The 27,686-nt window shown below is 44.4% G+C and overlaps 1 protein-coding gene across 1 annotated transcript; it reads right to left on the bottom strand.

Annotated features, from left to right (window-relative positions):
• Positions 1–10,398: 10,398 nt before the first annotated feature.
• On the bottom strand, positions 10,399–26,961 carry LOC133805950 (uncharacterized). Its single transcript, XM_062244097.1, has 3 exons — positions 26,533–26,961; positions 26,112–26,460; positions 10,399–10,565 (listed from the first exon to the last, which is right to left on the bottom strand). The coding sequence occupies exons 1-3, from the start codon at positions 26,959–26,961 to the stop codon at positions 10,399–10,401; spliced, it is 945 nt and encodes a 314-aa protein (XP_062100081.1).
• Positions 26,962–27,686: the final 725 nt, after the last annotated feature.

The raw sequence follows: 27,686 nt of genomic DNA, 5'->3' as shown, positions 1-27,686 counted from the left end.
CTTAACAATTTAAAAATTTCAAACACAATGCTAGCACATAAGTGGTGTTCTGTGTATGTTTTGTTCAAGGGGCGTATGGCTATGCCTTAGCCATGTATACCCCCCCAAGTGAGCGTGGGGTCCGGACGTCTCCGGACCGCGTGGTCACTTGTTAAAACGCAGCTTTGAACACAAGGATAAAAAGTGCAGTAAAATTGGAGTGAATCTCTCCGTGTTTCATTAAATTAGCCTGCTAGGCACGTGTTTTACAACAGGGAGGATTATTTCCACATTTTTCACTTTTGCTAATTTCACCAAGGACTTCCGACTAGATCGCCCGGGGCCTACTGGTAGTAACGGCGGAGGTGCTCCGCGTTCCAGGCGCGTGGGACTTTAGATCCGTCGAGTCTCTTTAAGTGATACGTCCCATGGCCCACTTTTTCTTGAACTTCATAGGGGCCTTCCCAGTTGGGTCTGAGGACTCCCACTCCCGGATCCTGCGTAGCAGGAAATACTCTCCGTAGGACAAGATCCCCAACTTCGAATGTACGGCTCTTGACTCTCGTGTTAAAGTGTCAGGCTATCTTGCCTTGGTACATTTTTAGTTGGACCTGCGACTGCTCCCGGAGCTCTTCGATCATGTCCAGGGAATCCTGGAGAAGGGCGTGGTTCCGGGTAGGGTCGTAGGTATCCTGCCTGTGAGAGGGGATCATAGTTTCTACTGGGATGACGGCCTCGCAACCGAAGGTCATGGAATAAGGCGTGTGCCCCGTCGAAGTTCTCTCTGTTGTGCGATAGGCCCAAAGTACTCGGGGAAGTTCTTCCGGCCAGTGAGCCTTGCAGGCTTGGAGTTTTTTCTTCAACGTGGTCTTTAATATTTTGTTTACAGCCTCCACTTGCCCATTAGCCTGGGGTCTGGCGACTGCGGAAAAGCTTTTGATAATTCCATGCGAAGCACAGAAGTTCGTGAAGTGTTCACTGTCAAATTGCTTCCCGTTGTCGGACACAATTTTTCGTGGAAGCCCAAAACGACACACTATATTCCTGATGACAAAGTCCAGTGCTTTTTTAGATGTGACCGTGTTCATAGGTTCAGCCTCAGCCCATTTGGTGAAGTAGTCTACCGCGACTATGGCATACTTCACTCCACCCTTTCCAGTTGGGAGGGAACCTACTAGGTCAATGCCCCAAACGGCGAACGGCCAGGGGCTGGTCATTAAGGTAATTTCTGTAGGCGGCGCTCGCGGAACCTTGGGGTACCTCTGGCACTGCTCACACCTTCTGACATAATCCACACAATCCTTCTTCATGGTGGGCCAGAAGTATCCTTGTCGAAGGATCTTTTTGGAGAGGCTCGGCCCGGAGGTATGGTCGCCACAGAAGCCTCCGTGAACCTCATGGATGATGGCGCTGACTTCGGTTCCGGCAACACACCTAAGGAAGGGTATGGACAACCCCCTGCGGTAAAGCTTTCCATCCATAACCACGTATCAGGGAGCTTGATACTGGAGCTTTCTTGCGTCAGCTTTATCAGTGGGGAGCTCTCCGGTGGTGAGAAATCTGAGGATGGGTCCTATCCAGGAATGGGAATGGTCGATGATGGCATTTACCCTCTGTGTCTCGGTAGTGGGTGCTTCTAAGTGCCCGATGGGCACCAGGCCATATTGTTCAATCTCCGGGTCTGTTGCAAGCTTGGCCAGCGTGTCCGCGAGTGAGTTCTGGTCCCGGGGGACCTGGCGGATTTGGTAGCCTTTGAAATGCTGCAGTAGGCCGCGGGAGAGAGACACGTAGGCAGCCATTTTTTCGCCTTTCGTCTGGTATTCCCCGGATATTTGGTTTACCACAAGTAGGGAGTCGCTGTATACTTCGATTTTTTGGGCTCCGACCTCTCTGGCCAGTCGTAATCCAGCTAACATGGCTTCGTGCTCTGCCTCGTTGTTGGATGCTGGGAACGCGAAATGGATGGCGCTCTGGAGCTGATGCCCTTGGGGAGATATTAGGATGACCCCTGCTCCAGCTCCTTTTTCATTTGAGGCTCCGTCTACGTAGACCTTCCATGTGGGAAGTTCCGGGACAGGATCTTCCGGGAGGTCATTCATTCCCGAGCATTCCACAATAAAGTCCGCGAGAGCTTGTCCTTTTATGGAAACACGTGGTTGGTAGTGGATGTCAAACTGGCTCAGTTCCATGGCCCACTTAAGCAATCTGCCAGAAGACTCTGGTTTCTGCAAGACTTGTCGGAGAGGGTGGTTGGTGAGTACTTTGATGGTGTGCGCCTGGAAATATGGCCTTAGCTTCCGCGAAGCAATTAGCAAGCAGAGGGAGAGTTTTTCGATCATTGAATATCTGGACTCGGCGTCCAGTAACCTCTTGCTTACGTAATACACAGGGAGCTGGATACGGCCATCTTCTCGGACGAGAGCGGCACTCACTGCGTGTTCTGTCACAGCTAAGTATAAGAACAACGCCTCTCCTTCGACAGGTTTGGACAGAATGGGAGCCCGGGTTAAATGTTCCTTGAGGTGTTGGAAGGCTGCTTCGCATTCGGGGGTCCATTCGAACTTCTTGTTTCCTCGCAACACATTGAAGAAGGGGATACACTTGTCAGTGGCCTTGGATACGAAGCGGCTGAGAGCAGCTATCCTTCCGGTAATGCTCTGGACATCCTTATGCTTCCGGGGGGAAGGCATATCTATGAACGCCTTAATTTTCTCAGGGTTGGCTTCCACTCCGCGGGAGCTGACAATGAAACCGAGGAACTTCCCAGACGAGACCCCGAAAGTACATTTCTTTGGATTCAGTTTCATTCCGTACTTTCGGATCACGGTGAAAGCTTCCTCAAGGTCGTCACTGTGGTCCCCGGAGGTCTTGGATTTTACCAACATGTCGTCCATGTACACCTCCATGTTCCTCCCCAGTTGATCCTTGAACATCCTGTTTACTAGACGCTGGTACGTCGCACCAGCATTCTTCAAACCGAAAGGCATGACCACGTAACAGTAGACACCCTTGTCCGTGAGGAAGCTGGTGTGTTCCTGGTCCACGACATGCATCTTGATCTGGTTGTATCCGGAGTACGCATCCATGAAGGATAAGAGTTCGTACCCGGAAGTAGCGTCTACCATCTGATCGATTCGCGGAAGAGGGAAACAATCTTTCGGGCAGGCTTTGTTTAGGTCCGTGAAGTCAATGCACATTCTCCAGGACCCATCGGGCTTCGGGACCTGAACTGGGTTGGCCAGCCACACGGGATAGTGTGACTCCTGGAGAAAGCCTATGGTCATCAGCTTGTCCACTTCAGCTTTGACGGCTTCGGCCCTCACTGGGTCTAACGGCCTCCTCTTTTGGCGAACTGGAGTTGCAGATGGGTCTATGTTGAGTGCATGGCACGCAACATTGGGATTAATCCCCGTCATATCAGCGTGGCACCATGCCAGGATATCCTGGTTATTCTTCACAATGGCCACGATCTTTTCTCGAATGGCCGACGGCAAGTTTTTCCCCACCTGAATGACTTTGGTGGGATCTCCCGGGTTGAGGATCACCTCTTCGACTTCCTCCATCGGCTCTATTGCTTTCTCGATTCCCACTCTTGGGTCGAGTTCATCAAAGTATGCCTCTTGAGCACCCCCAGTTTCTGGTAATTCTTCTGCCAAAGGGATGGCAGCAACCGTCTCCTGGACCGTGTAGACGGATCGGACGGAGACGTTATAACAGCTTCGTGCACTTCGTTGGTCTCCTCGGAGGGTGCCGATACGCCCATCGTCGCATGGAAACTTCAAGCATAAGTGGCGTATCGAGGTTATGGCCCCACAATCTATTAGGACCGGTCGGCCTAGGATGGCATTATACGCCGTGGGGCAGTCGACCACCACGAATGTGCTGTGCTTGAAGGCACAAGCGTCGCTTTCTCCTCTGAGGGTGACTGGAAATTGAATTTTGCCTAATGGCATGAGTGCATCCCCATTGAACCCTTGAAGCTGGATGGGGCATGGGGTCAGGTCTGTCTCGGTTAATCCGATCGCGTGGAAGGCCGCTTTGAAGAGGATGTTCACGGAGCTTCCATTATCGACCAAGATCCGTGAGACCTTCTTATTGGCAATCTGGGCTTCCACCACGAGGGGATCGTTGTGGGGGAAGTGCACATGTCGAGCATCGTCCTCTGTGAAGGTGATGGGAAGATCCATCATTCGAGGACGTTGAGCCGGTGATTGAACCAAGGCGCACATCTCCCCGGTGTGTTCTAACTCTCTCAAGTACCTCTTCTGGGAGTTGCGGGTGCTTCCGGCAAGGTGCGGTCCTCCGGAAATGGTGTCTACGTGTCCGTCAACGGGTGGCGGAGCAAGGCCAGGCGGATATGGGTTGCCAGGCCCTGGAGCCAACAAGGCAATGGGTGCCGGAGCGGTTGGAGCAGGAAGCGCTGGGAACTGAGACCCGGGAGCTTGGGGGTGACCGGCTCCAGGAGCACTAGCGGTCCCCCTCTGTCCCGGGGAATATGCAGCTTCGTGAACTACTCCCTGTCCGGGATAGATAATGGGTATCCTCACCCACTGACCGAGGTGTCCCGCTCTTGCCAGGGACTCGATCTCATCCTTCAGCTGAAGGCACTCGTTCGTGGTGTGCCCCCGTCTCCGTGGAACTCACACCTCTTATTGGAGTCTCGCGGACGCCTCCCTCCGTGAGACACTTTCGGGGGCTTCCTGTAGTTGACCATATTACAGGTCGCCCGATAGACATTCTCTCGCGAGTCTATCAAACTGGTATACTCCGTGAACTTGGGCTCATAGTCCTTCCGGGGTTTCTTTGAATGGTCTCCTCGGTTGGAGTTTCTTCCGCTTCGTTTGCTCCGCGATTGGCTCAAATTTCGTTCTGGGGCTTCCGCTTGCGGCTGCGGCATGCCAGGAACGATACTACATCCGGTTTGTACAGCTCCGTACCCAGAGAAATGGGTTTGACTCGGCGTCTGAGCGGACGCGGAAGGCCCATACACACTTGGAGTGAATTGGGCTCCTGGAAGCGTGAGAGCTGGTGCGGGAGCTTGCGAAGCAAAGCTCGGCGCAGTCACAGAAGGCGTTGGAGCTGGGGGAACTCCAAAGGCCTGCTGGTAGGCATCCTCAAGGTTGATGATTCCCTGAGCTTTTGACATGAATTCGGACAGCGTTTCTGCCCGTCTCCTTTGCATTTCCCCCCATAGCAGGGAGCCGACAGTAAGGCCCGATTGAAGGGCGATCAGCTTCATGTCATCGCTGAACTTGGTCTTTGCAGCAGCTTCCATCATTCTCTGAATGAAAGCTTTGAGGTTCTCATTGGGTTGCTGCTTGATGTTGGTTAAGGAACCAACTTCCATGTCGTGGTCGCGGGCAGCAATGAACTGCCTCCGGAATGCGGACTGTAGCTCCTTCCAACTGTGGATTGATCCGGGAGCTAATCTTTTCCACCAATCCTCCGCGGACTTGGTAAGGGTGAGTGAGAAGCACATGCATTTGGCGTCCTCACTGACGCGCGCCACTTGCATCATTTTTTTGTATTTAGCTAGGTGGGTACGCGGGTCTGTCCTCCAATCATATAATTCTATGTGAGGCATTTTGAAGTTATCCGGGAGGGACGTTTCCGCGATCCTCCGAATACATGGTTCCGGGTCTTCCTCCTCAGAGTCTGACAGGGCCCCACTTTGCTTCCGGACCAACTTGGTCAAGGCAGCAATCTGTTCCTCGAGCCTCTTCGTATCACTCTCCGGGAGGTCACGTCCCCGGAGCTTGTCATTAATATGATTTCGGAGGTCATCTCCGCGAGGCCGGGCCTTTTCTCCTTTGGCTTTTTCATACTTGGCCTCCAACCTTCTTCTTAGGTCTACCGTGGACCAGCTATCTTCGGAGTGCGAGTTCGCAGCCCGACTGTCCTGGTTGACAGAATCACTGGGGCGGTTGTTCCTTCCCCTAGGCCTGGGTGCCTTAGCACCGGTCCCTTTAGGCACGGAGTGCCCCCTTGGGGCTGAAGGACGTCTGGGCTTAGGAGCGCTAGAGACCTTCTGTGCGCGGGGGGGGGGGGGGGGCAGTCGGCCTGGTGATTCACGCCTTTAGGAGGTGCAGGGGCGTCAGCGCGTACAGGCTCTCCAACTTTTTATTTGCCCTTGTTAGGGGCGGCTTTGGATGGTCCAGCAGCGGCTGGATCCGGCATAGCGGCATTAGCACCACCTAAAACAGAGGCGTCCTCGTCCGAGTCGCCTAGGTCTCTGAACTTGCTTTGGAGGCGCTCCATCATGCGCTGCATTTTTTCGGAGAGACGCTCCTGCTCAGTAAGCTTGGCTTTGGTGACCTCCAGTTCTTCGGCTACTTGGACCAGTTCTGGGTCCTTCTCATAGTAGCAGCCGTCCTTGTAATAATCGTCTTGGACATACTCTTCTTCGTCTTCTAAGTATGTCGTATCTTCGGTACTGACCCGATCCTGGCGGGATGTCGGGTCTTCACCTTGGTAGTCCAAGGGTTCGTTTTGCACCGCATCTTCCATCATAGTATCGGGGTTGACCCTAGCATTTTTGTCAACCGCGGATTTTCTCGTAGTCACCATCTTTTTAGCACGGAGTGAATACGAAAAACGTACACAGAAAAAGAGCTGACTAACAACTTCCTACAGCTCTCAATGAAAGCACCAAAATGTTTACCAAGTTTTTCGGAAACGAATACGAACGGAATAATAAAAAGACAAGAGCTATAAAAGTGCAGAAATATAAATAAACAAACAATGTTTTTACGTGGTTCAGGCGTTAACGAGCCCTAGTCCACGAGTCGATGTTATTATACTTGTCGAGAATAACAGTCAAATAGCTGGTGTATAAGGAACTCACAACCTCACAGTGTTTCTCTCGGGTTCTCTTGGAGAAGATGAAGCTAGAGAGATTTTAGTAGAGTTCTTGCTATGTAATTTGTTGGCTGTCCCCCCTATTGTAAAATGAGGGGGTCTTTATAGCTAGGGTTTTGGATTAGGGTTTTTCTCTACCTCCATGAGTCTCAATTACACCAGCCATAAATAGGGGATACAATTACTGTAGTAGCATGGCTACAAGACTCTATGTGGGTATATTTACGTGAAAGTATGGGGAATACACAAAGTCAGCCGTCTTTTCCAAGTTGTCAGCGGAACAGTAGGCGAAAAGGTACCCTTAGGCGTGCTGGGATGTGTGCGGCTTTGACCTGTCGGGCGTGTCAGGCGGGATCCTGTGTCAGGTGGATATCATTCCAAATATGCCTCCTCCACGACTCGACCGCCTGGTCTTGTTCCGTGCGAGGCACGGAACTGTTTCCGCGAAGACCACTTGAAGAGCTTCTCCTGGAAGGAGCTTCCCCGAAGGATGTCCCTTCGGGAGCTCCGGGAGAGTTGACGAGCTTCCGTGTCGCGTTTGCTTGAAAGAGTAATCCGGACACTAAACGGGAGAGGCGAAGCCTTTCTGTCCATCCGCGAGCTCTGGTCACCTACCGTGAAAGACGTTGATAATTCTGCTTCCCCGAGGATATCCATCAAAACGCTATCCGGAAATCTGGATAACACAAACCAACCTTACTGTTCCATAACATAAATAAAAAGATTCTATCTAACTTTCTTACCTCAGGTTCGAGCAAAAAAAAAATTGAAGAAACTTCACAACAAGCCTACAATCATAATCAAATAGTACTCTTTAGCATCACATGAGATTTCTTGTACCCAACACATATACCCCATGTGTGCATGGGCCATGCACACATAGTGCAACCTATACATAATTTCTCAAACACGTGCACATTTTTCACATAGAACGAGAAAAGAATAATGCCAATTCTACTTATTATTCATGCATGGTTTTCAAGTCAAAATTATATGGTTGAATAATAGACATATATTTGAACGTAAAAATGCATTTGCATGCGACATGCATATGCGGGAGTGTTGTTAAAAATTGACGTTAAAAATGATAATTCCTAGATGCTTATTTCTTATTCCTAGATGCTTATTTCTTACTTTTTCAAATAAAATTCAGCAACATGGTTTCTTTACTATTATTTGTTTATTTAGATCTCAAAGTTTGATTAAACCATTTAATACATTATTTTTACTTCATAAAAATAATTCATTTAGCTTTTTCTTAATTCCTCATAAAATAATAATTCCAATTATTCTTTTAAATTGCATAGAAAAATAACATAATATGTAGTCATTTAGAAATATTCATTAAATTTCTTGTTTCCTTTAGAAAAATATAACCTTTCTAAATTAATAAAATTACATGATTAAAATGATAATTCAATATTTTAAAGTGTGGGGAAAATGTATTTCACTTATATTATTTAAGGCTTGAATTACGTAGGTAAAAGCTCCTTTAATTTTAAACAAAATAATTATATTAACTTATTAACATAAACTTTTTGCAACTCTTTATTTTGTTTAAAACTCATAAGTGAATTTAAACTAAAATAGTTTCCTCATTTAAATAAATAAATAAATAAACTACACTTTAATAATAATATGAAAATTCATGATTATATATATTTTTTAAAATATCATTTTTACACATATATAACTTAGGACATAATTTATTTGATACACTCACATTATTTATCTCATTTAAAAGACATTTATTAATTTTAATCAAAAATTCCAACAACTAATATTTCATTCAAAATCACAAACTTAGATAAAAAATCACATTTTTTTCTTCACAAAAATCAACATGTGTTAATTTGATAAAACTTCATTTAAATGTGAAATAAAACACCCTTTTATTTCAATAAAAATTAAACTATCATTAGAGACATCACATGAGCATTTAAAACATTGTTTCACCAATTTTACTCGCCTATTAAAAAAATCAGCAAGCATAATGAACATGAAATTCATCTTTAATTCATGCTTTTCAAAAAACCTCAAACCATAACCTTCATGTATCACTAAATTATCATTTATAAAAGACCCAAGATTAATTCTCAATTTAACCAATTACCCTAGCATGTTTCTAATGAGTATAGGTGACACAAAACAAAAAACAACACAAAATGCATCAAAAATCAAATCATAGCTTTCAAAGGAGATTGAATCCTAGTGTGCTTGCTATTCAAAATATTAAACTCACACTTTTATTCATCATAGCAACATTATGTTGAAAACATACTAGAACCCTAGATCATAAACAATTTAATGATAAAATCAAACAAAAAATTAGCATACATGATCTAGACTTTGGAGATGAAATAAGAACATCAACACATGCATAACATGAAACCCTATCATGCTTTTCTATAATCATCAACCAATCAAGAAAGGAAAAATATAACAACAAACTTTCCATTACCTCCTGATAGTAAACACAAGATTGATCAATCCTTGACAACCTAGGGATATTCAAAATACACCACAATGAAAATAATATCTTAGAATTAAGAAGAAGAGGGCTTAGACTTAGAGGATTAAAAATCAACACAAGAACACACGTACCCCAAATTTCGAATCCTTCTTTTTTTCTCCTTCTCCTTCTTTCTCTTCTTTCTTTCTCTAAATGGGTGACCAAACGTTTTCAAAGATGGTAGAAAAGGGCTTAAGGACCTAAAATAATAAAATTTAATTTCTTATAAATTTATTTAATTCCACTAACTAATTAAATAAAAAAAATACATTTTGATTTACCTAATAAGGCAGCTGCAATTGACCACTCCCCCTTTCCTTCCTTGGCTATCTACACTAATAAGGAAAAAGTAATTTTCGTAGCTCTAAGGTCCTGCGACTTGGGGCTGGGTATTGACCTATTTTTGTTGCGTTTTAGGAAAAATACTATTTACAAAAAATATTGATAATTTCATTAGATTTCTAACAGTACTAGATGTGTTTAAATCAAATATCCACATCCCAAGTAATATCCGTTTTACTGAGGCCGGGTCCAAGGTTACAGGAATTCAAGAATGACAACTCTATCCCTTCTCAACATTTGTTTCCCATTTTTTTTTTTGTGAACACAAGCCTTCTAGAGCCTTCTCTATTTATTTCCCTTTATTTTTATTTTTATTTCTTTTCTAAAAAAAAATAAATCTAATAAAATGTGTAGAAAATCTATTGCATGCACACTATGAAATCATGCACATGCACACACACAATCACTAATGTGCATCTCAACTTACCATGCACCTTGGTACATTCAATCAAAACTCATTTTATTCACAAATTAAATATATAAATAAATAAAATAATTAACAATTAAATTCACACAATTTCTACCAAGCAATTCTAACAATGAAAAAAATTAATTCATAACACTTAACAATTAAATAAAACAAAGCACAAAATTAATAAAAAAAAATTGGTGCGCTACAATATACCATACTTAAAAGGAATTTCGTCCCGAAATTCTTTCTTGCCAAATAACAAAGGGCATTTTTCTCTCATGCCCTCCTCCAACTCTCATGTTGCTTCTCGTTCTGTACTATTCTTCCACATGACCTTAACTAATTGAATCCTTTTGGATCTCAGTTCCTTGATTCCCTTTTCAATAACACGCTCTGGCTGTTCATCATAACTCAGGTCCTGCTTTAGCTGTAACATCTTGTAACTCGAAACATTAGAGGGATCTGACACGTACTTACACAACATCGAGATGTGGAAGACATTATGCGTTTCAGCTAGTCTTGGGGGCAGTGCTAAACGGTATGCAACCTACCCTACTCTGTCCAAAATCTCATATGAACCTATATATCTCGGGCTCAACTTCCCTTTCTTTCCTAAACACAAAACATCTTTCATCGGCGAGACTCTCAAGAACACAAACTCGTCCACTGAAAACTCGATGTCCATTCTCTTAAGGTCCGCGTGACTCTTTTGCCTACTTTGCGCGGTAAGCATCCTTTGGTGAATTTTCTCGATCGCCACACTGGCTTCCCTAACTGCCTCGGGGCCTAAAATGTGTTTATCCCTAACCTCATCCCAGTGCAAAGGAGATCTACAGTTTCACCCATAAAGCATCTCATAGGGAGCCATCCCAATAGCGGATTGATAACTATTATTATAGGAGAACTCCATTAGGGGTAGGTATCGGTTCCAAGACTCAGAAAAGTCCAAAGCACAACATCTGAACATGTCCTCTAGAATCTATATAGTTCTCTCAGAGTGCCCATCAGCCTGGGGATGGAACACGGTACTAAACTTTAGCCTTGTTCCCATAGCTCTTTGTAGTCCCTTCCAAAAGTTCGATGTGAACACTGACCCTCGATCAGAAATTATCGACTTTGGAACCCCATGAAGTCTAACCATCTCACTCACATATAATTCTGCATATTGGTCAGCCGGTAGGTAGTCATAACTGGTAGAAAATGCACGGACTTAGTGAGCCTATCCACTATTACCTAAGCAGAATCATGCTGCTTTATGGTCCTTGGTAGCCCTACCACAAAGTCCATTGCTATATCTTCCCATTTTCATTATGGAACGTAAAGCGGTTGAAGTAACCCTGCTGGCTTTTGGTGCTCCGCCTTGACTTGCTAGCATGTCAACCATCTAGCAATAAACTCAACAATATCCCTCTTCATTCTAGGCCACCAATACAACACCTTAAGGTCTTGGTACATCTTCGTCGACCCTAGGTGTAAGGAATAGGGTGTTGTATGCGCCTCTTTCATAATACTTTCCTTAATCTCATCATTGTGAGGCACACAAATCCTATCCTTATATCGCATCAATCCACTGTTGGACATTGTGAAGTCACTGCTACCACTTTCCTGTACCAAAGACTCTTGCTTTATTACGGCTTCATCCACTTTCTGTCCTTCTCTAATTTGTTCCAATAGGAAGGATTGTAATGTAAGGTTCGCTAGGCCTCCTGTCACGAATTCGATGCTGACGTTTATAATCTCCTTCTGGAGAGGCACCTCCATTGTGCTCAATGTTGGACACCCCCATGTCCCCGCCTACTCAATGCATCTACAACCACATTGGCCTTTCCTGGGTGGTATAGAATTTCACAATTGTAGTCTTTCACTAGTTCCAACTGTAATGCACCAAAATCCCTAATGAAGTTTAATGGTTGGATTAGTAGGCTGGGAGGGCCATAATTGATTTATTATGCCATTAAATGATCATATGCATGTTTATGTGAATTATATTATAATATGATGTTAAATGCATGCATGTGGGTCCACATTTCATTATAGAGGCATTTTGGTAATTTGGCCCGTTGAGGGCATAATTGTGTATGTTCATGCATGTTGGTGAACTATTGATGAGGCCACATTACAATGTGGATTTGTTTGAGCTATTCAGCATGAGACAATATTTTAATACTAGTTAGCGGTTTGGTCATAACGGGGTTGATTTCGGGCTCGGGGTGAGTCTCGGGGTAATTTGGTGATTAGTGCATTACTGGGAATTAAAGGGTAATGGGATATGATTTATTAGCATTTGAGAATATTGGGAATAACGGGAATTGGAGGGTGTTAGTTATAATTAACGAGATAGGGGAGAAATGACGGTTTTGCCCTTGGTGGCTGTTAAGGGTTTTATTTAAGCTTGGGGGTATTTTGGTCTTTTGACCTTAAGATATACATAAACCATTAGAAAGTTGTAGAAACTTGCAAAAACAGAGTGTCTTCTTCTTCTTTTCCCGTTCATCTTTTATCTTCCTTTTCTCTTTGAATTTTTTAGCTTTATTTGAGGAGTCAAGCTAGGGAGTTAAGCTCTGATGGTCTAGGGTTGTGTTCCACCTTTGAAGAGGGTTCCATACTGAGCTTGAGGTAAGTTTCAAGCCATTAAAACTCTAGTTTTTTGCCCTGTTTTCCTTTTGGTTTTCAGCTGGATTTTTAAGGTTGATAGATGAGAATTGATGGGAGTTTTGGCAAGGGTTGCTTGGGTTATGATGCCTAGGACATGTAGAGTAGATATTTGTGTTCATTTGGGGGTTTGGATGGAGTTTGGGAGCATGTCTTTAAGGTTGGAAATGGAGAAATCAAAGGAGGAAAAACCAAGGTTGTTTCAGCCTGGTCATAGCGCTATAGCGCCTAAGGGAGGCCGCTACAGTGCTGTCCCAGGGCAAACAACTCTGCTTGTAGCGCTACCTTGCTTTTCCAGATTCTATTTTGAGCACTTTTGAGGGTTTTTGGCTCTGAGTTTCAATTCCTAAGGCTCAGGATTGAATCTACTCACCGTTTGGGTACTATTCGAGGTCCTGGGAGTGAGGTTTAGGTCAAGAACCTTTCATTGCTCATTTTCATTGATGGAAGTTATATTTGGTTATGACTAGGTGACCGCTAAGGAATCAAAGGATCAATTGTTCTCAAGGGTCGTTCTTTTATTACTTCTCGCTCAAACCAGAGGTAAGAAAACGGCACCCCATATGTGACATGCATGGTTATTCATGAGGCATGTTGAGTGATGTATATGTGGACATTAATTGCATATCAAATGCTTAGAAAATCTTGATTACTTGTGTATGGCACTGACCTATGAGTCAGAAATCGGCAATGGTATCAATATTAACTGTGAAGTTGTGACTTATTAGTCAAGTTTGATAGTAGTACTGAGCACTGGTCGTATGTTATTGGCTTAAGAGTCAAGAACAACATTGATGTGTTGAACATAAGCTGAAAAGATTAGATCTAATTGACATAAGCATTGAATGATTCATCATGAACATTATAGCTTGACCGACCTCAAGTTCAATGAAAATTAAAAGTGCTTGTCTAGTCTAATGGCTAGTTACCTAGAGCTGGGGCCAGAAGGCCCAGGTGACTGCATCGTCACACGGCTGTTGGTGCTGAGCCCAAGTTCGTGACTCACACATGAGCCACTTATCTGATTCAAGTATGTGACTTCATAGTCACTCATATGGTTAAAACTAGTGACTTACTCATCAGTCACTCATCTGATTAGGGCTACACACTCCAACATGATTATCAAAATCTCGATATTATCTTATTAGGGCTACAAGCCCTAGCATGGTTACCAGAACCTTGAAGTGATATTCACTCATCTGTTTAGGGCAATAATCTCTTTATGATTATCATGATCATCATTTGATATTATATACATGCAGTAATGAGTTTTCTTGCTGAGCCTTAGCCCACGGGTGTTATGTGGTGCAGGTAAAGGGAAAGAAAAGCTCACCTAGCCTTGAGTGGAGAGCTTAGGTGGCGATGTGTACATATGCGGCCGCATGACCACCACGGCCAAGGAGTTTCTCAGAGGAACTAGGGGTTAAACCTATTTTCGTCACTTAGGTTGGCAGGTTGTAATTTTTACACTGTAATGACCATTTTGAGTTGTAAGTAACTTATAAATGCTTTAATGGGCCCATGTACAGTTTTGTGTTTTAAATAAAATATATCCTTTCCTTTTGATCTAGTTTTTCACCTTAGCCTATTAATAACACTTAGATGCATGTTTATAACCAAATGACTCGATTAGCGAGTTAAGCACGGTTCAAAGCTCATAGTAACAGTCTTGGAGTAACCAAGGCGTTACACCAACCACCTTCGCTGTCTCATATTCAGTTCTTTATGAGTGAAGACGTATTTCAGACTTTTGTGGTCAGTATAGATTTCGCACTTATCCCTATATAGGTGATGTCTCCATATCTTTAGTGCGAACACCACTATTCCCAACTCAAGATCATGAGCGGGATACCATTGCTCATAGTCCTTGAGTTGCCTGGAAGCATAAGCTACCACCTTCCCATCCTGCATCAACACACACCCTAAGCCGTTCTTTGATGCATCACATTACACCACAAATTTCCCGCCCTCTGTGGAACACAAAGGATAGTCTCAGAGATCAACTTATCCTTCATGGTATGAAAGCTTTCTTCACATTTCTTGGTCCATGCGAACTTTTGATGTTTTCTGGTCAAGTTGGTCAAGGGTGTGGCAATCTTTGAAAAACCCTCGACAAACTTCCGATAATAACCTGCTAACCCTAAGAAACTTCGAACCTCTTAGGCATTCTTTGGCTGGGGCCAGTCTCTAATGGCCTTGATCTTTTACGAATCCACTGCTATCCCATTCTTGGACATTATATCCCCTATGAAAGTTACTTATTCCAGCCAAAGCTCACACTTAGAGAACTTAGTGTATAGTTGATGTTCTCGAAGTCCTTTTAGGGTCAACCACAAATGCTCCTCATGCTCCTCCTTGGTCTTCGAGTAGATAAGGATATCGTCTATGAACACTACTACAAACTTGTCAAATAGTCCTTAAATACCATGTTCATCATGTCCATGAATGCTGCCGGGGTGTTAGTGAGTCCAAAAGACATCACTAGGAACTCATAGTGCCCGTAGCAAGTTCTGAAAGCCATCTTCGGAATGTCTCCCTCCTTTACTTTCAACTGATGATCTCGGATCGCAAATCAATCTTTGAGAATACTGTTGCCCCTTGCAGTTGATCAAAAAGTTCATCTATCCTAGGCATAGGATATTTGTTCTTAATGGTGACCTTATTGAGTTCTCGGTAATCGATGGACATTCTCATGCTCCCGTCCTTCTTTTTCACAAATAGGACTGGTGCTCCCCATGGCGAATGACTAGGTCTTATGAACACTTTATCCAACAATTCCTATAGCTGGGTCTTGAGTTCTCTCAACTCTGCAGGTGTCATCAATAGGGTGCTTTAGAGATCAGTGCTATTTCTGGTGCAAGTTAAATCACGGATTCGATTTCTCTGTCCGGGGGTAATTCTAGTAATTCCTCGGGAAACACTTTCGGAAACTCGCAAACAATATTGTTTACCCAAAAAATGGCTGCTGATGACGTGGCAGGGATTTATCCCACATGGTTGACACGTGGCGGAAGTGTTGTTCGACTATCGACCAGAAGCACATCACTTCGTCACGCTTAACTTTTAGATACGATCAGGCTGGCTGTATAATTTGATTTGTTTCCTTCTAAAGTTGTAATCTTATAATAATTGCATTGAATATTTCCTCATTATTACCTTGATACGCTGTTATTAAGGAAAGATATGGCCTGTTGGCCCGTGTAACCCTCATTGACTCTATAAATATACATGAAATAGCTCAAGGAAGGGACTTTTTGATCCCTGAATCATTTTGCTAAGATAGAGATAGAAAGAGATCTATAGTGCAATTATCCATCATTTCATTGTATTTCTTCCAAGATTTGTGAAACTCAAGAACCCTAGTTCTTTGATCATGACTTTGATATTCAATATTAATAATAGCACTAAGTGGACGTAGGTCATTACCATTCTTTTGGGCCAAACCACTATAAATACTTGGTGTTTTCTTCTTTTCCATTGGATTAAATTCTTAATTGTCATTTTATCTTTTGTTGTACATTTGACTCCGTGTCGTTGGCCAAATCAAGGTTCAACATTTTGGTGCTTTCGTTGAGAGTTTGACAAAAAAACTGTGAGAAAATCTAATAGAAAAAACATCCAAATAGACTGGACAGGCTGCTGGCGCTGCACCATCCCAACCTCCTCCCCCAAATGTGGTTGAGAATGAACCACATTTGGAGTTTGATGAGGAGGAGTTAGATTATGAAACACTGAGGGCAACTGTAACGCCCTAAACTCCAGGGACCGTTACAGTGTGCCTTGTAAACAGTGCTAAATTCACTAATCGAGTCATTTGGCCAAAATCGTGTAACTAAGTATGATTAGTGGTTTAGGGATTAAATTTTTTGGATAAGATATAACGTCTCATTAGAACGTTTAATATATATATGTTGGGATCCCAAAATTATAATTTCAGAGTCTACTACAAGAAAATATTTAAAACAGGGTTTAACCCTAGTTCCTATTCAACCTCGGCCATGGTGGACGAGCAACTGGATATGTACACCTCATCACCTAAGCTCTCCAACTCAAGGATGGTCCAGCTTTCTTTTGCATTTACCTGCACCACATAGCACCCATGAGCCGAAGCCCAGCAAGAAAACACAATAAAGTATGGTATAATATCAGCAATGATCGTAATAATCATCCAGGACCCTCAGTCCAAACAAATAGGTGACAGTCGCAACAGTCACAAAAGTGGGTACAGCCCCCTCTAGCCATGTGACGTTAGGGTCACTCGGGCTTAATTGATAAGAGAACCTTTCGTAAGTTTGAACAGGATAGGTGCATGGTGAATAGTCACCAACATAACCTTCCCCATGACTTACAGTCATAACCTTGGAACAGCATTCCCTAGCCATGTGACAAACAGTCACCGGGCCATATGCCCTGGCTCTGAATAACTAGTCTCAGACTAGCCAAGCGCTTATAAGTTCATCGACCTTAGGGTCGGTCCAGCGTTAATACCCCATATGAGTCATTCTTTGCTGATATTGATTAGATCTAATCTTTATTTGGCTCGACGTTCATGACGCTATGCCATTTCTGACTCTTAGGTCAGTAAAACACGACCAGTGTTCAACCCATTGTGAACTTGACTAGTAAATCATAGCTTCACACATGGATCTAACACCATTGCCGATTCTGGCTAATAAGTCAGTGCCACACACAAGTAAGCCATGCCACCAAACATATATCATAATCCAAATATCCAAATAAAGGCATTCAGCATGCTTACTCAATAATTACAAGCTCAATTAGGATCATGCATAAACACAGAGGCTCAAGCTCTGAACAATATCATACTCAGTATATAAAGCATGCCCTAATCACATGTTTCTCATGCATTACACGCATCACACATAAATATCCAACATGAATCAAGTACAACCATGCATGTCATATATACACAGGGTGTAGTTTTCTTACCTCAGATTCGCGTTAGAATTAATAAAAGAACGACTCTTGAGAATGATCAATCCTTTGGTCCATTAGCGGTCACCTAGTCATAACCAAATATGGAATCCCATCAATAAAATAAAACATAAAAAGGTTTATAATCTAAAACCACACTCTCGGGATCCATCCCGCACTCTCGGGAATCTTAATATACTCAAACGGGGCAAACGAACCAAACCTCGATCCTTAAAAGTCATTTCGAGCCCTAAAATAGGCTTGCTGGAAAATGGACCAGCGCTACTGCGCTATTTCCAAGTCAGAGAGCCCAGCTCTCTACCCTGCCTAGCGCTGCTGTGCCCTGAATGGCACTGCTGGACCAATTATAGACCAGAAACTTTCTGGTTCTTCTTCCTTGCGATTTCTCTTAAAACCAACCCTCCAAATCAATCCCAAACATCCAATTCAACCCCTAAACTTCATCTACATCACACCCTCACCAAAACCCAATCAATTTTACACAAAAACATCCCTTAATTCCCAACTATCCACATCAAAACTATAAGTTGAAAAATATAAAGAAAAACAGAGTATGGCTTGTTTTTCATGGATGAATTCTTACCTCAAGCTTGATTTAGATAGCCTTCAATGATTGAACCAAGGTCCTAAACCCTCAAGCCTTGCTCTCCTAGCTTGCTACCTCAAATTGGCTCTCAAAAATCAAAAGGAAGAAGGAGGAGGAATAGGTACGGGAGAGAAAGAGAGATGAGGATGATGATGCTCTGTTTTTTTTTACACTTCCACAGCCTTCTAAACTCAAAGGGCTGATATATATCTTAGGGGTGAAAAGACTATTTTGCCCCTAGGTCAAATAAAGGCTTCTAAAGACTCCCAAGGGTAAAATCTTCCTTTCCCGCCTATCTCGTTAATCATAAGTAACACCCTCCAATTCCCCATTAATCTCAATATTCTCAAACACCAATAATTCATATCCCGCTACCCTTTAATTCCCGGCAACTTTTTAATCACCAAATTACCCCGAGACTCACTCCGAGCCCCAAACTTAATCCCGTTATGACTAGACCAAAAGCTTGCATTCCATGATCGTCTCATGCCGAATGGCTCAAACCAATCCACATATAATGTGGTATTATTTATAATTCACCCATATGCATGAAAATACACAATCACGCCCTCAACGACCAAATTACCAAAATGCCCTTGCAATTAAAATATGAACCCATATGCATGCATTCACCATCATATAATAATATAATTCACATAAACATGCATATAATCATTAAATACCATAATAAATCAATTATGGCCCTCCCGGCCTCCTAATCAAGGTCCTAAACCTTATTAGGAAATTTGGGGCATTACAGCAACTCTAGGAGTGTTGCAAGATGAGTTGGCTAATCTGAGGGCCAATCAAGAGAATGTTGCGGAGACGATGGCGCTGCAGCAAAGAGAAATAGAACGCTAGTGCCAGGAGCTGAATGAGCGGTAGGCAGACATGGATCGTTGTCAGAGGGACGCCATGGCCGCTCTTGAGGCAGCCATCCAATTGGCTCGGAGTCAGGCTGTGCCAACCTCCCAGCCAGATCAGCCACCGAATGCACCACCTCAAAGAGGTCCCAATCCAAGCCCTCGCTCCAGCCGGCAAGCCGTCAAAGGCCAGAGCAGCCATCTGTGGCTCAGGATGATGTCCCACCTAGGGATCCTGAGCAGCAGCCTCCATCTCAGGCTGGTCGAGGCAATCCCCAACGCCCGATGCAGAATAGGGCCGGGCAACCGCCCTGCAGCCCTAGGCGCCCTGGGCATGAAGAGCCAAATATACCGAGCAGGGGGCAGCGTCCTTCTGCCAATAGGAGGAACACCGAGTCAGGCTCTGCAGTCAGGGGCCCCCCACGACATAACAATGCATGGGGACCCAACGACTAGCGCAGGCCTCCCCTTGACGCTCGGGAAATGCCAGCCCGAGGAGGAAATAGCGTGAACATCTGGTCATGCCATAGTCAGCCACAATTCAGAGATGTCCATGACTATAATGAAGTTGATTCCGGCAGAAGAAATGTTGGTCGAAGAAATGAGGAAAGAGGTGGAGGCAGAAGCCCCCCACCTAGAGAAAATAGACCTGCTAGCCACAACGCTGGGGGGCAACCCAGGCAGCAGAACGTCTTTAGTCGACTAGGAGTTAGCGAGCACAAATGTAGAGACGATGATTTAAGGGACGTACTTAACGACCGCCGTGAGAGGCACGACGAGTACGCTCCCCCGGCACTGGCGGCCCCAGCAGTCCCAGCAGCTGTTCAGGCTCAGATTAATGCTCTGAACCAGGCGGTACAATAACTGGTCGGGGGACGAACGTCCCATATCGAGTACGATAGGAAGAGGGGCACCCCCTTTGTACAGAGGATTGTTGCGGCTGAAACCCCCATTAAGTTCAAGATGTCAATATTGCCAAACTTTGACGGGTACAGAGACCCAGTATCTCATGTTAATAAGTTTGAGATACAAATGGATATACAAAAAGTGTCGGAAGATGCCCGCTGCCAGATCTTCCCTACGACACTGTCTGACACCGCCCATGAGTGGTTCTTCAAGTTCCTTCCTGCTAGTATAGTATCTTGGGTAATGTTCGTGAAGGAATTTTACGGACAATTCTACGCGGGTCGCGTACACCTCACAAAGGCCAACCAACTGGTCGAGATACGCCAGAAGGAGGGAGAGCCCTTAAAAGAATATGTCCAATGCTTCATGCGAGCAGCAACTAGAGCCAAGACAGTGGGCGAAGGTAAGATAATGGCTCTAACTGCTAGGGTTAGGCGCCATTCACCCCTCTGGAGTAGCCAGAAAGAATGGGGTAAGAAGTACCCAGGAGTATTTAGATTGGGTTGATCGATATATCAAGCTCGAGGACGCGATTACCAATGAAGGAAAATCACCAACAAAAGACAAGGGGCCCAAGGAAGAACCCGCCAAAGCTGCCAACGGGTCGGAAAAGCCCAATGGCAATGGCAATGGCAAGGGCAACGGGAATGGCAATGGTAGGAACGGTGGAAAATGGACGAACAATGAACCCTCAGCTTCTGAGAGTAAACGTCCCAAAGGCAATCAATACGAGCCGAGATTCACCAACTACACAGCCCTTGTCGAAAGCCGAGCTGAAGTCTACCAGGCGACCAGCTCAAGCGTGCCTTACAAACGACCCGCATCTATAAGGAAAGATATCTCCAAGAGAGATACGACAAAGTTCTGTCGTTTTCACAACGACTACAGGCACGAAACCAATGAATGTAACCAGTTGAAAGACGAGATTGAGTTCACGATCAGAAAGGGACATTTAAGAAGATATGTGCAAGCCACAGGAGGGTCTCAACGAGAAGCTCAAGGTGGCAACGAGCAGGTGCCTGCACGTCAACGCTCGCCACCTCTACAGCCAGCTCATATGGCAGGCACTTTACTCACCATCTGCAGAGGCCCACATCTTGCAGGAGACAGTGGGAAGGCAAGGGAACAATACGCTCGAACCCTACGCCGTAACCAGGACATCGAGATGATGAGTGTGGAGGATCGAGAACCAAAAAAGGCTCGAATAGAAGAGGGATTAACAACCTTCTCTGAAGACAATGCCCAGCACGTGCGATTCCCACACTCTGATCCATTGGTCGTAGATGTACAAATTGACAACAAGATGTTGAAGAGGGAGTTGGTCGACACAGGAAGTTCGGTCAACATCCTGTACAAGTCTTTGCTTCGCTGGAAAGAATTAAGCTGTCCATCAAAGACCTGGAGCCATGCAACCAAACAATTTATGGTTTTTTTGGTGAAGGGCTTGCCCCAACAGGGTCGATCAGGCTTCTAGTTACAGCAGGTACTGCACCTGCTAATAGGACATTACTCACTACTTTCATAGTAGTTGATGTCCTTCAGCATACAATGCTATAATTGGGAGACCAATTCTAGTCGACCTATGGGTCGTCACTTCAATATGGCACTTTGCCATGAAATTCTCGACAAACGCAGGGGTAGGATGCGTATTGGGAAATCAGCGGGAAGCAAGGGAGTGCTACAATGCTTTGACCATAAAGGCAAAGAAGGGTGTATCGAGAGATGTTCCCGGAAAAGAGTTGCAAGTGGAAATTGATGCTCAGGCCCACTCAGGCGATAATGTCACCAAATAGGGCGTTGCCCAAAGTGAGGATAGAGACTTGGATCCTCTCTTTGGGGATTATGAGGAAGACATAGGACCCATCGAGGACCTTGAAGAGGTCCAACTCGATGAAGAAAATCCGACCAGGGTTGTGAAAGTCGGTAAAAACTTAGAGAAAACAACAAAACAAGCACTGGTGGAGTTTTTAAGGAGGAACCAGGAAGTCTTTTCTTGGTCGCACAAATACATGGTTGAAATAGACCCTACCGTCATCAACCATGTCCTGAACATCGACAAGAGTTTTCCATCGGTGCAACAAAAAAGAAGGCTGCTCGACAAAGATAGATCAAAGGCCTTAAAAGAAGAAGTCGAAAAGCTGAAGGAGAATGGATTCATCAGGGTGGCGTTTTATCCATCATGGGTCTCTAATCCCGTGCTAGTTCCCAAGCCGAATGGAAAATGGCGAACGTACATGGATTTCACAGACCTTAATAAAGCCTGCCCCAAAGATTGTTTCCCACTCCCAAGAATCGACCAGCTGGTCGGTGCCACTGCAGGGCATGAGATTCTCTCATTCATGGATGCATACTCTGGGTATAATCAGATTAGTATGCATCCCCCTGATGAGGATTACACTAACTTTTAGATTGATATAGGGCTTTACTGTTACAAAGTAATGCCTTTCGGTTTGAAAAACACTGGTGCGACTTACCAACGACTAGTCAACCACATGTTTAAAGAACTGATCGGCACAAACATGGAGGTCTATGTCGATGACATGTTGTTCAAGTCGAAGAAGGTAGAAGGGCATATAAACGATTTTCATGAGTTCTTCAACGTCTTGAACAAATATCAGATGAAGTTGAATCCCCTTAAATGCTCCTTCGGAGTAGGATCATGGAGGTTCTTGGGATTTATAGTTAACTCGAGAGGAATTGAAGCCAATCCTGAGAAAATTAAAGCCCTGATCGATATGAAATCGCCAGCAAAGATTAAGGACATTCAAAGTTTAACCGAAAGAATTGCCGCTCTTAGTAGATTCATTTCGAAGTCAACAGATAAGTACGTTCCATTTTTTAGTCTGCTTAGAGGAACCAAAAAGTTTGAATGGACAGAGGAGTGCGAGCATGCTTTTCAAGCATTGAAAACTCATATGGCGCAACCACCGGTCCTATCGAAACCGGTTGATAAAGAAGCTTTGTTCATCTACCTGGCGATCACGGAATATGCTGCTAGTGCCATTTTAGTAAGGGAGGAAGAAGGGGTGCAAAAGGCTGTTTATTATGTAAGCAAGAGGCTAATTAGAGCGGAGCTGCGGTATCCACCTATTGAAAAGTTAGCCTATTGCTTAATTTTGGCCTCCAGGAAGCTACGACCTTACCTTCAAGCTCACCCGATCGCGGGTTTGTCCGACCAACCTCTACGGCAAGTCCTGCAAAAACCAGAGGCTGCGGGTAGATTGTTAAAATGGGCAGTCAAACTTGGGAAGTTCGATATATCTTACTTGTCGCGAGCAGTGATAAAAGGGCAAGCCCTGGCTGGCTTCATTGTAGAGTTCACTGAACTTACATATAGCGAGCAGACTGAAGAGCCTAATGAACCTGAGTCTCAAAACCAAGCTCCCTCGTGGAAATTATTTACAGATGGTTCTTCTAACAAGTGCCATGTCGGAGCATGAGTGATATTGATAACACCGGAAGGGCATCGATTTCACTGTGCAATTAGGTTTGACTTAACTGCTTCTAACAATGAGGCCGAGTATGAAGCATTACTCGCCGCGTTGCGGTTAGCCAGGGACATGAATATAAAGGTGCTCGACATCTACAGTGATTCTCAGCTGATGGTGAATCAAGTCATGGGAGAATACCAGGCACGAGGTTTAAAGATGGTTGCCTATTTAAATAAAACAAAAGATCTATTGGCTCAGTTCGACAAATACACCTTCCAGCAAGTACTTCGCGACCAGAATTCCAATGTTGATGCTCTGGCCAAGTTAGTAAGTGCGAAGGATGCTAATACTCTGAATAAAGTACCGGTTGAGCGGCTGTCTATGCCAAGCATCCGAGCAGAGGAGACCACTATGGTGATCCAGATGGCGGATACATGGATGGCACCATATATAGAGTATCTGACGCAAGGCGTGTTATCAATGGACAGAAACAAAGCTAGGACCCTTCAGCGACAAGCTGCTAGGTATATCTTGGTCGATGGAATCTTGTATCGAAGGGGATACTCAATGCCACTCCTCAGATGTATTTCAAAAGAGAAGGCCAAAGAATTGATGAAAGAGGTACACGAAGGCTTCTGCGGGGACCACGCTGGGGGGCAAAGCTTGTCGAAAAAGATCCTGAGGCAAGGGTACTTTTGGCCAACAATGAATGAAGACTCAATGGAATTTGTACGGAGATGTGACAAGTGCCAGAGGTTCTCCAAAATCCCACGAGCAGCCCCTAATGAGCTTAAACAGATGCAAAGTCCGTGGCCGTTTGCAGTTTGGGGCATAGATCTAATCGAATCTTTGCCCACAGGAAAGGGTGGGGTTAAGTATGTTGTGGTTGCCGTCAACTACTTCACTAAATGGGCCGAAGCTGAGCCGCTCGCAACCATAACGACCAAGAAGGTGCTAGATTTCGTGATCAAAAACATCGCTTGTTGCTATGGATTGCCAAGGAAAATCGTCTCGGATAACGACACCCAATGTGATAGTGATTTATTCACGGACTTTTGCGAACAACATGGTATTATCAAGAGCTTTTCTTCAGTCGCTCATCCCCAAGAAAATGGACAAGTCGAAGCAGTCAACAAAACGCTAAATGATACTCTGATGAAAAGACTGGAAGAAGCTAAGGGGGCATGGCCAGAGCAATTTCCTGAAGTCCTTTGGTCGTACAGAACTTCCCACCAAACAACAACAGGCCATACTCCATTCTCTTTATCCTATGGGTATGAGGCTATGTTGCCTGTTGCGTTAGATCCGCCTTCACATCACAGAATAATGTACGATCAAGGTTCAAACAATCAGCTATTGATGGAATCCTTGGACTTGATCGATGAGAAACGTGAACATGCCCAACTCCGAGTAGCTGCGTACCAGCAAAAAGTCGCTCGGTATTTCAATTCTAAAGTGCGAGAAAGGAAATTTAATGTCAGAGATCTAGTACTTCGAAGAGTTTTCCTAAACACCCACGACCAAGCTGCTGGAGTACTCGGACCTAATTGGGAAGGGCCTTACCAGATTGAAGAAGTCCTCCATCCAGGCACCTACAAACTTGCTCGCCTAAATGGAGATCTCATTCCTCGCTATTGTAATGGAGAACACCTGCGCAAGTACTATCAATGAACACTCCTTCTTAAAGGATTGGCTTGTATTAATTTTACTTTTTACAAGTTATGAAAAAGGGTTGGTCATTTTATGTGACTAATCGCTTATAAGTGTAAGATCTTTTTCATCACTCGTACAGACACGTTTTTTCCATTTATTACAAGAAATATAAGGGACTATTCGCAGCCAGTCATTCTTGCCAATTATTGTATTTTATACAAGTATTTGCTCATTATGTGTGTTGTTTTGCTGTATTACAATTTTAATTATTTTGCTCCGAGCAGTATTGTTCGAACAGGTTTTGGTCAAGGCAAGTGACCAAGGACCTAAAGCTCCTCGATCACTTGGAAGGCACATAAGGTATCTAGTAAGAAAAACACATCGAAAGGTATGTAAACACATGAGCAAAATAAGTGAAAGCATGCTAGGGTACTTAGAGTATTTTTCAAAATTTTGTATTTTGTTAAATCAAACCAAAGTACTATGCTAAGTTCGGCCATGCGAACAGATGTTAAAATAAGTTGCAAATATATTATAATATCAAAATGGATCCTTTTACACCGCGAGCAGTCGCTGCTCGGATGTAATTATTCAATTAAAAGTAAAAGCTGCCCATGCAGCAATAAAAATTCAACTTGAAAATAAAAGTATCTTTACATCATGACCCATAGGTCGTGTACTTAAAAGATTAAAGAGAAAGAAAAATAGCAGACTATGAAGCTGGAGGATCTTGAGGGGTGCCTTGGTCGACGACAGCTGTAGCTTCATTGTCCGCCCCGTCGGGCCAGTGGCCAAGGAGATTTCGGGCAAGGCAGGTACCCTTGCTCTCTCTTCTTCCGCCAATCGATCAACGCAGTGGGCTATCTTAGCATGCCTTGTGCACTCGGGAAGATAGTTGAAATTAGCCTCATGGTTGTGTTTCCAGAAGTCATAGAAACACTTAACCATGGCATTCTTATACCTTTCCAAATTGCTGGCGTTAGCTTTTCAAGCTTCTCGATCCGGACCTCCAATGTTGTAGTCTCCTGTCTGCTCGCGGTCAATTCCTCCTTGAGCTTTTTAGCCTCGCGGTAGTTGACGCGGTTAGACTCCTTGAACTTGTCTCTTTGCTCGACGACCTTATCCAGAGCAGCCTGCTTCTCCCTTAACTCCTCAGCCAGTTTGTTCTTCTCCTCAAGCACTGCCTCAAGATGTTTAGCGTATTTCACTTCGGCAGCTTTGAGTTCTTCAACGTGTCGTTGCTCCGAATCCCTGGACTGCTTGGTGATAGCATCCGAGCGGAGCCGGCTGGCAGTAAGGGTCAGCATTGCCTGCGATCAAAGAAAAAGTTAAACTGACTGTAGAGTATAAAAGGGTTGTCTACGCAAAAAAAGATAACTTACACTGGAAAACTCATTTAGTGCGCGGGTTAAGATCTGGTCGACATCCATCATCTCTGTCACAGGAATGGCCTCTCGGCAACGTTTGTGTTTCAAAATTTTGGCCACCCTGTCTTTGACCGATCTTAAGGCACGACTCGATATGTCGCCCTGAGTGGAAGCAGGAGCAACCTGCTGAGTCTGGTCGATTGGGGCTAGTGGAGAAGGTGTCGATTCGTTAGGAGCAGGAGGAGTTTGCTGCTTGAGAGGAGAGGGAGGAGGTGTTACATTTGTTGAAGGTCTGTCTGCGAAAGGGTCTGCAGTACGGGTTTTCTTGGCCGAAGGTGCTTTACTACTTTCCCCGGGATGCCACTTGCTCGTTTTCTTCTTCCTCAAGGGAGCTTCAGGAGCATCAGGGGCACTGTATATGTCGAACACATTCCCGGAGTCCATGTCTGTAAGAAAAGCACATACACGAACAAAGAGATAGTATAAATGATTGAGTATGTTATGTCAGGAAAAGAAACAAAGAAAATTGTAAGCGAAATACCCGAGCTATCATTACTGGTCGCTACATTATATACTCTACTAGTGTTACACTCACTCTCTGGCATGAAGAAGTCTGAATCTAAATTGGGAGCGTACTTAAAATTGTCATCTCCGTCAAACAAGTGACCGGGAATTGGCAAACTATCTAAGAGCGAGAGATCAGTACCGTTCTTATTCGAAGATTCATCGAGGGGATCAAGAGGTTCGGTGGCTTTCTTTTTTCCCTTTCCCGTTGGGGCGGGGGGAGCAGCAGCTCCTGGGGTGCTGGAGGGTTCCCTGATTGCCACTCCAGTTGCCCTCCTCGGAGGGGGTTGTGACACGTCTGGGTGCTGCTCGAGAACCTCTCCACCAGTGGCACTTCCCGCTGTTGACTCCCTCACATCCTAGTGAGGGGCCAAAAGGCCGACCAGTCTCAGATTGGCCTCTGTGACCAGCAGTTTGACACTTTTCTCTATGTCGGTCATTCTGGCCAGGAGGGCTGATCGGATCTCCATGTCCGGAGTAGGCTCTGGTCGCAACCATGGGCCTGAAACGCATTAAATTTCTAAGGGAAATGCAACAAAAAATTGAAGAAAGATAAACAACCAGTGGTACAAAGACTTTACCTCCTTGTGTAAAGGCCAAGTTGT

This window comes from Humulus lupulus, chromosome X, assembly GCF_963169125.1.
Source record: "Humulus lupulus chromosome X, drHumLupu1.1, whole genome shotgun sequence".
NCBI classification, from domain to species: domain Eukaryota; kingdom Viridiplantae; phylum Streptophyta; class Magnoliopsida; order Rosales; family Cannabaceae; genus Humulus; species Humulus lupulus.
This window is presented reverse-complemented; position numbering and strand designations above follow the sequence as displayed.